This window comes from Nilaparvata lugens, chromosome 2, assembly GCF_014356525.2.
Source record: "Nilaparvata lugens isolate BPH chromosome 2, ASM1435652v1, whole genome shotgun sequence".
Lineage (NCBI taxonomy): Eukaryota > Metazoa > Arthropoda > Insecta > Hemiptera > Delphacidae > Nilaparvata > Nilaparvata lugens.
In genome coordinates this window covers 96,140,567-96,153,104 of record NC_052505.1, presented here as the reverse complement: position 1 = coordinate 96,153,104, position 12,538 = coordinate 96,140,567, and the positions used below count along the sequence as shown (strand labels likewise).

The 12,538-nt window shown below is 35.8% G+C and overlaps 1 protein-coding gene across 1 annotated transcript in view; it reads left to right on the top strand.

The window, feature by feature from the left end:
• Positions 1 to 11,432, top strand: part of LOC111056019 (pyruvate dehydrogenase phosphatase regulatory subunit, mitochondrial) — a 64,391-nt gene extending 52,959 nt beyond the window's left edge. Inside the window, exons 15-17 of the mRNA XM_039420292.1 lie at positions 4,110 to 4,256; positions 6,778 to 6,950; positions 10,524 to 11,432. Of these exons, the coding sequence (XP_039276226.1) occupies positions 4,110 to 4,256; positions 6,778 to 6,950; positions 10,524 to 10,812 (609 nt within the window). The 3' untranslated portion in view covers positions 10,813 to 11,432. The remainder of the gene's footprint in view (positions 1 to 4,109; positions 4,257 to 6,777; positions 6,951 to 10,523) is intronic.
• The last annotated feature ends 1,106 nt before the right edge of the window (positions 11,433 to 12,538 follow it).

The following is a 12,538-nucleotide window of genomic DNA, read 5'->3' as shown; positions in this document are numbered from 1 at the left end:
TCACTTTCCTTGCCCCTTCTACTAGCATAGATAGGTAAGGGAACCAAAAAAAACTAAGGTACCCCAATTCCAAGTTTTCTATACGTTTCAAGGTCCTCTGAGTCCAAAAACATTATTTTTCTGTCTTGTTATTCATAGAAATAACAACCTTTTATGTACCCCAAGCTTTAAATGAAAGTGTTATTGTGCATTACATTATGAGTGGATTTTGAACTCTAAATTTGAAGCTCAGTTTTTGCAGGCCGGACACAGCAATGTCTCCCGGCTACATAGGCCAAATAAGTTGGTGACTCTTTAAATGTTTTTAATTTTTGTATTAGCCTATGAGTGCATATGCATATATACATAGAAAAACAGAATCTAAGTAGAACAGTTGCATTGTCTTAGAGAATCCTGGTTTACTTGCGAACTATCTCGACAATTTTTCAGGGGATTGATAATGATGATAAACCTTCATCTCTTTTTTCAAGAATAGATCAGTTTAGGGAATTTATTGTCGGATCAAAAGCTATCGATACGTGAGGGAAAAAGTACTGATACTTGTTCTTGTTCTCCCTTTACTAAAGTTGTAACAAAGTTGGCCTTTAATTTTAATTGCTTTCGGGCTAAGTGAGAAGTTGAACGGAAATTTGTGGATTGCTCGAAGTGTGAAGGGTGCGAAAACAGGGCTAAATAGAGTTTCAACTCTTTTCAACACGTGATTTTTCAATGAACCCGAAACTGAACTGACTGAATTCTAGTTAAAGTCTACGTAGGGAGCAATCAAACATTTTTTCTTATCAAATTTATCTTGTTTAATTAATTTTCAAGGATCATTGATCCATGATTCATAAGTGATTTGTTACATTAAAAGCAATTTGTCAACCATATCATTGTTTTTTATTAAGTGATAAATTATTTTCACAATAGAACTTTTTCAATACATCTTATCTTTTACAATTACATAAACTCAGTATTCAGTTTTACGGTGAATGAATCCTAGTTTCTACTACATTATTAAATGTTTGCTTCCTATAAAACTGTACCTTTAAAATACACTCTACATTCCTATTATAAATTGCTAAAAGATGGATTAAATTAATTCCTCTGCAAAATTGAGCTCGACATATTTTGTCAGTAACAATATTTTGTGAAGGTATATTGATGTTATTACTGTGTTATCTCACTTGTTACTTTCAATCCATTCATTAATTAAAAATATAAATTGAACAAGTAAGAAAATTCACCAGGGCTATCAACACAATTTGAAATTTCTCATTTTCTACCCCGTAGTTTTCAAAATCACATTGAAATTCAAATTTAAAATTCAGATTTCACATACAAAAATCTCAGCGTAAAAAAAGTATATACGTTTAAAAAGAATTAAAACATTAATTTCAGTTTCATTCAGCACTGAACAGAAACTCTTAATTTCAACTCTACGACAACAATGAGACAAAAATACTGCAACAGGAAAGCGAACTAAAATATTCATTCCAAAAAGATGCAGGTATATCGAATGGGATTATTACAAAAAGGAATCTATTTTAGAAGGAAAAATGTAAGTTATACTAAATGCGTCTCCACTGTATTTTAGGAAGAGAATTGAACAGTTCTGAAAATTAAATAATTCAAATTGAGGGAATATTTTCAACAGTAACATGGATTGAAAAATCTTTAAAAACAAAAAAATTGGAATTTATATAACATCAAAAATAAACAAAGTAGTTGGTAGATATTTAGGGGAAAGGACGACGATAAAATAGCATATAAATGTGTGCAACAAGCGTTGGGAGCCAATGTGATTGAATTGTTATCCAATGACGTCATAATAATTACCTGGTGTGGGTTCGCTCCCGCCGACGGGAGGCGTTTTCTGACCACTCCACACTTTTTCGTAATAACTGACCCGATCACGCAGTTTTCGCGGACTTCCCCCTCCACCATCCCCTAGCGGAGTCTTCGCTCCCTCTCGGGAACCGTTCTCCATGTTGAAAGGGGGGTGATTCGACCCCTTTCAAAAATCCCAGAACTCGTAATTGAAATGTATCCCATATTATTTAAAAGATCAAAAAGTTGTGAATAGAAACAGCCGATCAGACTTCTTATTGACATCCAATGCCATCTCTAGGTAGCGCACGACGAGAAAACTGTGAGGACCAGGGTCCCTCTTGTCGTGCACGAAAACTGGAAGTGATCGGAAAGTGACCACTGGACGGGTATCGTCACTGACCTTCACTTTTGAGATCAGCTGTTTTCATTTTCAAGTGTTCGTAGAACTAAAGACCTTAAAGAGATATAGACCCACAATGCCTATGCCTTCTCTTACTTGAATTTGAAGGCTGCCATTGGGGTATTTTAGCACGAGATATTATATCTATATATGTGTTATATTATAGATTACAAAGACATTGGTATGTAATAATCTTATAGGTTGCCCCCTCAATGACCGATTTCAATTCCAAGTGGTAACACTAGCGCTGCATGTGAGTCTATGCATCTTTAAGGTCTTTGCGTAGAACGGTAACTTTCCAACCTAGAAAATGCCCTAGAGAATTGTTCGTTTTCTGTGCAGTGTAGCAAAAAATTGAATTTTCTGACAGCACTTGAAAGTCTGTACACATTTTATGGAGCACCCGGTATAACGTATCTCAAAATATATCTAAACGAGATTATTTGTGTCGAGCTTCTACTGTAACACCTTTTGCATGATCATTTGGTACGGATGTTACAATAATTCATTTTAAGTTTTGTCAGTTTCCATTCATGTCGAGGTTCTACTGCATGTAGTGTAAGTGGGAGTGTTTCAATAATAATTAATCTATATAATAAGAGAGAGTAGGGTTGTGTTTGTTCGTATCAAAACATGTCAAATTGTGGATTGCATACCGGAAAAACGGGAATGATTTAGATCTCCAAATTTTGCACATAGATTCTAAAAATATCAATCTCGTGCACCTCGAAGCCCAAATTTCAATTTTTCTTTTAGATTTTTCAGAATTAATGTATAAATTTCATTCATGGAACATGAAGTTTCATGTGGCATACATTGTTCATTGTTGTAAAATGTGTTTGTTTATAAGGAGGTTATAACGTTGTTACAAGACATTCTATTTAGAGCTCAGTCGTGGTCTAGCGGTAGAGTATTCGACTTTGGAGCGAATGTCTCTCGGTTCGAATCCCGGTTCCATACAATTTTTTTTGTACTTGATTTTTTCCCTTGAAACGTATTATTATAAATTATTTCTGATGGAAATTGTTTTCATTATGATTGAACTTAGATTTCATCAAATAATTATCCAATGTAAAATTTTTCAACCAGTACAAATGAAATGGACATAGCATATGCTGTATCAATGGAATACATAAGAAAAGCATGAATAATTAATATTCTTCAGTTATAATGTACTATCAGACACAAATTCGGAAACGTATATTTATTATTTCTTACAAAAACGAGAAAGACTACAGGCATTAAGCCCAAAAACAGTCTTCAATTTAGTATTGTAGGTTTTTCGTTAGGTACCGGTATTTGAGAAACAAATGGCTACCTGATTCAAATTAAGTATTATCTAATCGATACTAAAATTGATGTATTGAAAAAAATAATATGATACTGTTAGGTTTTCAAGTATTATGTCTTCTTCAGTTATCTATTAGATAATAATGAAAAGAATTGACTTATACACTTATTATGCACATACGGGATAGGAAATGCATGAATGACGCTTCATATTGAAAATTTGCATATAAATTCTTAATTTTTACCAAGGATGATTATAGGCCTATTTTAGATTCTTCAAGAATTCAGTAGCTCAAGTTTTTAATTAGACCCTTGCGCAGCACGGGTTACCTGCTTGTATATAATAAAGGAAAGAGTCGACTTTTACATGTAACTGAAAGGATATTCACGAACGACGCATCATCACGTCTGAACTACTGGACTGATTATCTTGAAATGTTACATATAAATTCTTGATTTACCGAGAATGGTTATAGACCTATTTCAAATTCTCCAAGATTTTAGTAGGTCAAGTTTTTAATTAGATGCTAGCGGAGCACGAATTACCTGCTAATTTTGAATATTTTTGTGGATTTTTCAATGACACTGATGATTGTGCAATTCGTAGGTTGGCAAAGACTACGGAGCAAGGGATGTGGGATGCCTGACTCAGCGTTTTATGCGAATTGAGAAGTTCATTCCCTTTTGGGCCGAAGATCTGACCAGCATTACGACCCCCTTCGAGGCCGGAGCTGGGCATAGGGTCAAGCTCGACGTAAGTTCATTATTCATTCTGTCTATTCATTTGTACAAAACAATTTACTATAGTGAGGTCCGCATTATAATGGAAGTATTTGATTTACATTGGTGTTTGAATCCTCCTATCATCTTCGTATGATAAAAAACCTATTTTTGGACAATTTCTATCCAAATTTGGGAAAGGAACAGTTTTGAGCTGTAAGGCTATGCAAAGGCTAAAAATGAACTTTACTTTACTTTTCTTGCTCGTCACAATTACTGAACCGCATTAAGGGAGCAACGATCCCGCAGTATATGACACGTCAAAGTTTAATCTAATATCTACCATCCCTCCTATTTCAACACTAGAGATCCCACATAACATACATCAATCAAACACTATTCAACAAGGAAGTCTGCTAACCTGTACGGACACAATACAATAAGGAATTCCCTGAGTGTTTTTTGAACTCCTTCAAGCCATCAATTTTTCTTATGTGAGGATGGGATTGAATTAAATATTTTCATTCCCATATAAAATACTTTCTACTGGTGATATTTTTAAAGTTCTTGGATTTGTATACTATCAAGCTATCAAAATTAAAAAGTTTCTCAGGAAAACATTTTTTTTCGATCATTACTTTTTGAGATATGAGCGCCTAAAGTTTAAATTTTTGTGCCAGAACATTTCAAGTTCGGTGAAAGACAAAACCATGAGATTTTAAGGATAGACTCTTCATGGTATTGTTGATCTAGTAAAACAAAAATTTTCTGAAAATATCAATTTTTAAGATAGTTATACAATTTACTAAAAATGACCAAAAATAACTTTTGTTGTTTTATTCACTTTCTCAAAAATTGATATTTTCAGAAAATTTTTGTTTTATTAGATCAACAATACCATGAAGAATCTATCCTTAAAATCTCATGGTTTTATTATTCTTCACCGAACTTGAAATGTTCTGGACAAAAATATAAAAATCAGTCGTTAGGTCATGTCAGAGGCCCTGAAATTGATCAGTTGCGACCTGAAAACTCTGACACCAGACCTGAGCCAGCCAGGTCACTCGATAGAGAAACAATCATAGAGAAACAATAGCGTAAGTAGATATCCCATGGTATAGGGAGTTTATGTCGTAACTCTTACTGTTATCCCAAGCCGATAGTCCACGTAGTTCTTTCCCATGCAGCTGTGTGACGCTGGTAGTCTCTCAAATTGTGCCGTTCATACACTCTCACCCCAACAAAACAGTAAAAATTGACAATAATCGACAGTAATCGGCTTGAGATAACAGTAAAAGTTGCGACATAAATTCTCAATACCATGGGATATCTACTTACGCTATTGTTTCTCTATGATTGTTTCTCTATCGAGTGACCTGGCTGGCTCAGGTCTGGTGTCAGAGTTTTCAGGTCGCAACTGATCAATTTCAGGGCCTCTGACATGACCTAACGACTGATTTTTAGGCAGCCGGGACCGACGGCTTAACACGGGAGTATGTACTGGTATCAGCTATCCTCTATAGAAGGCAAGACAGAGAACCGACAACGCTGTTCTCCTATCTTTCTTCATACTGCCATTGTAACGTGGACCTCAATGTAGCCGGCAGAAATACTGCTAAAGCAGCCTGCACAGAGACAATAGTAGCTTCCCCTAGCTGTCGCAGCAACTCAAATGTACATTTTCCAATTCCGCTATCCCTTACTATAGTGAGCCCCACATTATAATGGCAGTGTTTGATTGGCAATGGTATTGCTATCCTTGTCTATCATTCAATGATGCGGATAGCGCTATCTCTTTCTCGCTTTGCTCTCTTGCCAGATCGTCTTTCAACAATGTATAATTAACAAAAAAAATTATCTCAATTCATTATAAAATCATTGAAAAATATAATTTCTTGCTTAATAGAATATAATTGATTATTTTAAACTAGAATGAACAGTATCAATAAACCTGTATCAGCTAACGTCTATAGAAGGCATTGGCAAGACTGAAGATCGGCAGCGTTGTTCTCCTATCTTTCTCCACTGCCATTATAACGTGGACCTCACTATAGGCAGAGTCAAAACTAAGAGCTAGCTGCGCTTGTTGGTTTAATTATAGACTGAATGCTGCTATTGAGAGTATTGTAACTCAGGACTCCGTTGTTTCACTCCTCCTCCGTCTCAAGGCCCAGGAAGCGGACCACCCCACAAGGGTCGGTCCAGAGGCTGGAGGTTGTCGGCTTCGTGGAGCAGCTAAAAAGATGGTCCGTGATGGTCCATTACCACAGTCAGGACAGACATCGGTTACATCCTCTGTGATTCTGGACATGTAACTGTTCAGAATCACAGAGTAGTCTGATCTCAGTTTCGCGAGGATGGTGCGGGTTCTTCTGTGTAGGCTCTTCTCCTCGGCATTTATTTGGGGTGGATATTTCCCAAAAACTGGGTTTGGCCTCAGTCCACCGATGCTGCCCTATTGAGAGTATTGAATTTGCTTGCTGTATTATACTATTATTCAAACATGCAAACATCATTTAGGAGGAAATAAATGAATTGAATTTGTTTGGTTGCAGAAAGAGTATTTCATAGGTAAGTTTGCGCTGCAACGGCAGAAGGAGCGAGGCGTGGAGAAGAGACTGACGATGTTTGTGTTGGAGAACATCAACGCTGACACGGACATCTGGCCCTGGGGCAACGAGCCTATCTACCGCAACGACCAGTTTGTCGGCACAGTAACTTCTGCTGGGTAATTGCTAGTCATTCAATCAGAGCCGACAATTGTTTAAAGTGGATTTCACTACTATTCAAAAATTATTTGTCAGCCCGGGAATCGAACCCAGTACCTCCTAATTGCCGGTCAGAAATGCTTACCCTTACACCAAACTGACAATCTCGGGATAGCAGCGCTCATTGACCGAGCGAAGTGAGGTCTAAGATTCAAGTCGACGGTTTGGCATTCCTCTTAATGTTTAAATGTTTGAATGTTTATATGTTTTTATGTTGCGCATTTACGGTGAAACGCGGTAATAAATTTTCATGAAATTTGACAGGTATGTTCCTTTTTAAATTGCGCGTCGACGTATATACAAGGTTCTTGGAAATTTTGCATTTCCAGGATAATATAAAAGGAAGAAGGAGCCTCCTTCATACGCCAATATTAGAGTAAAAATCAGACTATGGAATTATTTATCATAAATCAGCTGTCTAGTGGACTATAATACTACCCGTTCAAAAACATCGAACATCTTGAAAATGTATCTTTCCATCAACGTTAGTAGACAGTTGACTATTTATAATACTACCCGTTCAAAAACATCGAACATCTTGAAAATGTATCTTTCCATCAACGTTTTAGACAGTTGCAGCCAGACCTGATAACAGCGCTCACACTCACATTCCGGGACGACACGTCACGGTACGATAGGACAGAAAGCTCTATATTTATTTAGGATTTTTTCTAGACATTATAAATTGATAAATTATTTATTAATTTTTGAGAAAACATAACAACAGGTCAATGTAACTTACTGAGCGCGAGGTCTACTGTTCACAGAACTAGTAGTTTTATACAAAGCCATAGCGTCTGGCCAGTCTACAGATGGAAATTACTGAGATATTGCAATCATTCAAATGCTAATGAATTAATTATTATTATTAAACGAAAATCCAAATTAAATGCTGTAATTCACCCCGAAGACTTCTGCTACTGCAAATATTGACAACAGGGTAAACAGCTAGATGGAAATTCGATGAGCGCTACTATTGTAAGGGTAAGCATTCCTGACCGGCAATTAGTAGGTACTGGGTTCGATTCCCGGGCTGACAAATAATTTTTTAATAATAGCGCTCATCGAATTTCCATCTAGCTGTTTACCCTGTTGTCAATTGAGGTAGCAGAAGTCTTCGGGGTGAATTACAGCATTTAATTTGGATTTTCGTTTAATAATAATAATAACTAGTAGTTCTGTGAACAGTAGACCTCACGCAGTATTCTCATCCACAAGTACCTGATTGAAACTATATACCTTATGGAAATACAGCAATAGACTGGCTTCTCCACACATATTTGTAATCACTTGTCAGCTGATTTATTATGAATAATTCTATAGTCTGATTTTTACTCTAATATTGGCGTATGAAGGAGGCTCCTTTTTCCTTTTATATTATCCTTGAAATGCAAAATTTCCAAAAACCTTGTATATACGTCGACGCGCAATTAAAAAAGGAACATACCTGTCAAATTGTATGAAAATCTATTACCGCGTTTCGCCGTAAATGCGCAACATATAAACATTTAAACATTAAGAGAAATGTCAAACCGTCGACTTGAATCTTAGACCTCACTTCGCTCGGTCAATAATTAATTGTTACCATTTAGTCCAGCCGAGCGAGTATGAATAATCCCATTAGAAATAATTAGAATTATATTTTTATTGTTCAGTGTCACTGTTGTTTGGGAATCCATCTTGGAGCGGCCCTCACGTTAAATTGCCAAACTTGTCCACCTGCAAATTTTTCTTGTTGAGTCATCTCATATCAAAAGTGTGCACACCTTTCACGTTACAAAGACAAGATAAAATTGGTTTCCTATGCTTGTTTGTAACTAGTCAAAGAAGATAGTTCTATCCTTTTCCAGCAACGCACTGACGCCAAATCGTTTGTAGACTGTAGAAATATGATGGATGACCAAAATAGTTAATCTCAATTATGAAAATTTATTACGAAATAATGGATAGATATGTTTTATTGACGAATGAAATATGTTGAATGAAAAAGACTAATAAATTGTCAAAAACCACAGATTTATTGATACTTTAAAATACCGGTTTCGGTTATTACACCATTGTCAATCTCTGATAAACTAAAACTAAATACATGAGCAGCAGAATTTATACTAGTAGGCGAGTACTGCTATTGGTCAAGGGCATGAACGCCTGCCATTGGCCCAGCTAGACAGTCTCCTCCCACTCAACGGTGTGACAAAATGGCGGCTTAAGCAACAGAATCGCCATGCTTAAGCCGCCATTTTGTCACACCGTTGAGTGGGAGGAGACTGTCTAGCTGGGCCAATGGCAGGCGTTCATGCCCTTGACCAATAGCAGTACTCGCCTACTAGTATAAATTCTGCTGCTCATGTATTTAGGTTTAGTTTATCAGAGATTGACAATGGTGTAATAACCGAAACCGGTCTTTCTAAGTATCAATAAATCTGTGGTTTTTGACAATTTCTTAGTCTTTTTCATTCAATATGAATAATTACCACCACATCAACTTCTCAACTACACAAAAAATGAAATATGTTTGAGATTGAAGTATTGATCATTATGAATTAGAATCAACAATAATTAATATGAAATTAGATTCACTGGGACAACTTCAATCACAGTTATATAATATAGGTGGTAGAAAAAGAAAGCAAATGGCAACTGTGCCGTCCTTTCAATTTCACTGCCTTAATAACGTGAATATCACTTTAGATATAGATAGAAACCTTTAGCATTGCCTCTGTAGACTGACCTGACCCTTAATTTACTCTTGATATATATAAGCAAATTTATTTTACAGATCCAGCCGTTTCTTGCATCCCATCTGCCATCTATTCCAATTATTTTCTCTTGATACTTATGGTATACATGACATTTCAAATAGAATACTCTTAATACTAGGCCTATGGTATTAGATATTGAAATAATATTATTTTTGTCATACTCAATTGCAGCTGTTTTCCATGCATTAAATCAAGCCGGTATAAAAACAGCTGTTTCCAGAACAAGAAAACATGTGATTTTCATTACAGCATACTGTACTGTAAAGAGATCATATGTTCTCTTTACAGTCGAGTATGTTAGGACTTTACTGAGTCCTAATAAGATCTGAGTAATTAATATACTAACTCAAATAATTAAAGAACTCATTTAAGGAGTTTCAAGTTATAAGAACTCACCTGAAATCTTATAATTTAGGCCTTTATTATTTTATTTGAGCTCGAAGGGTCTGTCTGTTATGAACTAGGTGCTACGGGCTAGGTCATGTTTATAGAATGCAGTAGCTCGGGCAGCAGCAGGTAATGGTTTCTGTTTCCCAGCAATATTATTCTTTCTCAGATAAGTATGACAAAAAATATTGTATGTAACTTGTACGGTAATGTATTTACCGCATTATGATAATTCTGCCCTCAACTACGTTTCGGGCAGAAACAATCATACTTATGCGGTAAATTATTGTTACCGGACTTGTTACAAAAAGTACTATTACTTTCTTGTTAAGGGTTACTTGTATTTAATTTTTTATACAATAATTGTGTGTTGTTTGGTTGTAGGTTCGGCTTCACACTGAACAAGCTGGTGTGCCTGGGATATGTGCGGAGGGGGGGTAGCAGTGGGGCCCGGGGGGGACAGGGCCAAGTGGTGGGGGCTGACTACATCATGGCGCGAGATGCGCGCTACACGGTGGACATAGCGGGGCGAAGGGTGGACGCCACGCCCCATCTGTTTGCCCCGCCCCAACTGTTTGCCCCGCCCCACCACGGCGCCACGGCCACGCCCATAGATCCTACCAAGGGCGCCAGCCAATATCGCCCCACCGTTGTCACCAGTCTCAAGGCCTAACCTAACCTTATCTTACCTCTATACAGTAGCTATGAAATAACAGGGCCTAAGAGGAAGTGCCACAATACTTAAGCTTCATCTGGTTTGTCCCTAATGCTTCAATCTGTAAACTGCCTGATGTTATTACAATACCTTATTTGTGTGTCATCAGTGTGAATGACACAAAAATAAAAATATCATATTGATTCAAAAAATAGTGAATAATGCATGTGATTCTACAAGATAGTTACTTAGGGTGATGTCACACCATCATAACACAATAATTTGGTGGAGTGTCTGGTGTGACCTCCAATGCTAAAGCCAAACCACTTGGTTGGAGCAGTAATTTTGTCCATTACCCATCTCCTATCAAATATTGTTTTCTATTCCATGAATAAAAACAATGCCTGACTACCTGCCCTCGTCAGAGGCGCTTTATGGGTGAGTAGATTAGCAAATCCTCATTAAAATTTTTAACAGTGGTGATCCTCCAGTGTGCCCCTGATTTTATGGTCTAATTTACTAGAGATTAATTGTGTAACAACCAAAACAGTCTCAAACAGCTGTTGAATGGTGCTGTGCTGGAATTTGTAAAAAAATGTGCAATAGTATGGTTACAAAAAATATCGACTAAAAATCAGAACCATTTGTAAAAAAAATGTGCAATAGTATGGTTACAAAAAATATCGACTAAAAATCAGAACCATACAAATAGTAAGGTAAAGCTGCGTTTACTATTAACAAAATGATTATTTTTCCGTCCTTATAGATTCTATTAGATTGAATGGAACTTGACAAACACATATGTTCATCATAAGTTATGCTCAATCTGATAGAATCTATAAGGATGGAGAAATAAACATTTTAATAACTTTGGTGTAAACGCAGCTTAAATTACAATTTATTTGAAGCTTACTACAGAGTTTGTGGGGCTAGATTTCCACTATGGAATATTTTCCAGCATTTTCACTACAAAATGTTTACCAGGAATTTTAAGCAACTAAAACAAGATTACTTTTTCAAGGAAAATATTTATAGAATAACAAGCTATTATTTTCATGTTACTAATTTTATCAACTATATAAGTATCAAGCTGGGTTTACACCAAAGTTATAAACAAAATGCTAATAACATAATCCTTATAGATTCTATTAGATTGAACGGAACTTGACAAACACTTATGTTCATCATGTGTATGATAAGATATGTTCAATCTAATAGAATCTATAAGGATTAAGTTATTAACTTTGATGTAAACGCAGCTTTACAGAACTTTTCAACTGATAATCATGTTCATCATGTATGTACCAATTGTATCATTTGTATGTATCACATAATTGTATCATTTTGTACCAAACATAGTACAAATAAGTGGTGCTGATAAAATTAAAATTTCAATGTTTAATTTATGAATCCTACAATCTGTAACACTGAAAAATTTATCATAGAAATATTAGGTCTTAATAGAGTCTAGAATGGTAAAGATGATGATATTAATGAACTTGAAATATAAATATTGTAGTCTTCTTCAACTAAATTTTTTGTGAATAAAATATTGTGAGTTATTGATCTAGCCTTATCACAAAGTCTGATATGTGATCTATGTTTAATAATTAGATATGAATAATTTCTAACATCAATAATATATTTGCATGTGTGATGCAGCACATAATATAACATTACAAAACGTATCTCCATTGAGGATACTCAATTTGTATGGCATAATGTCAATTTTCATAGTCCTATG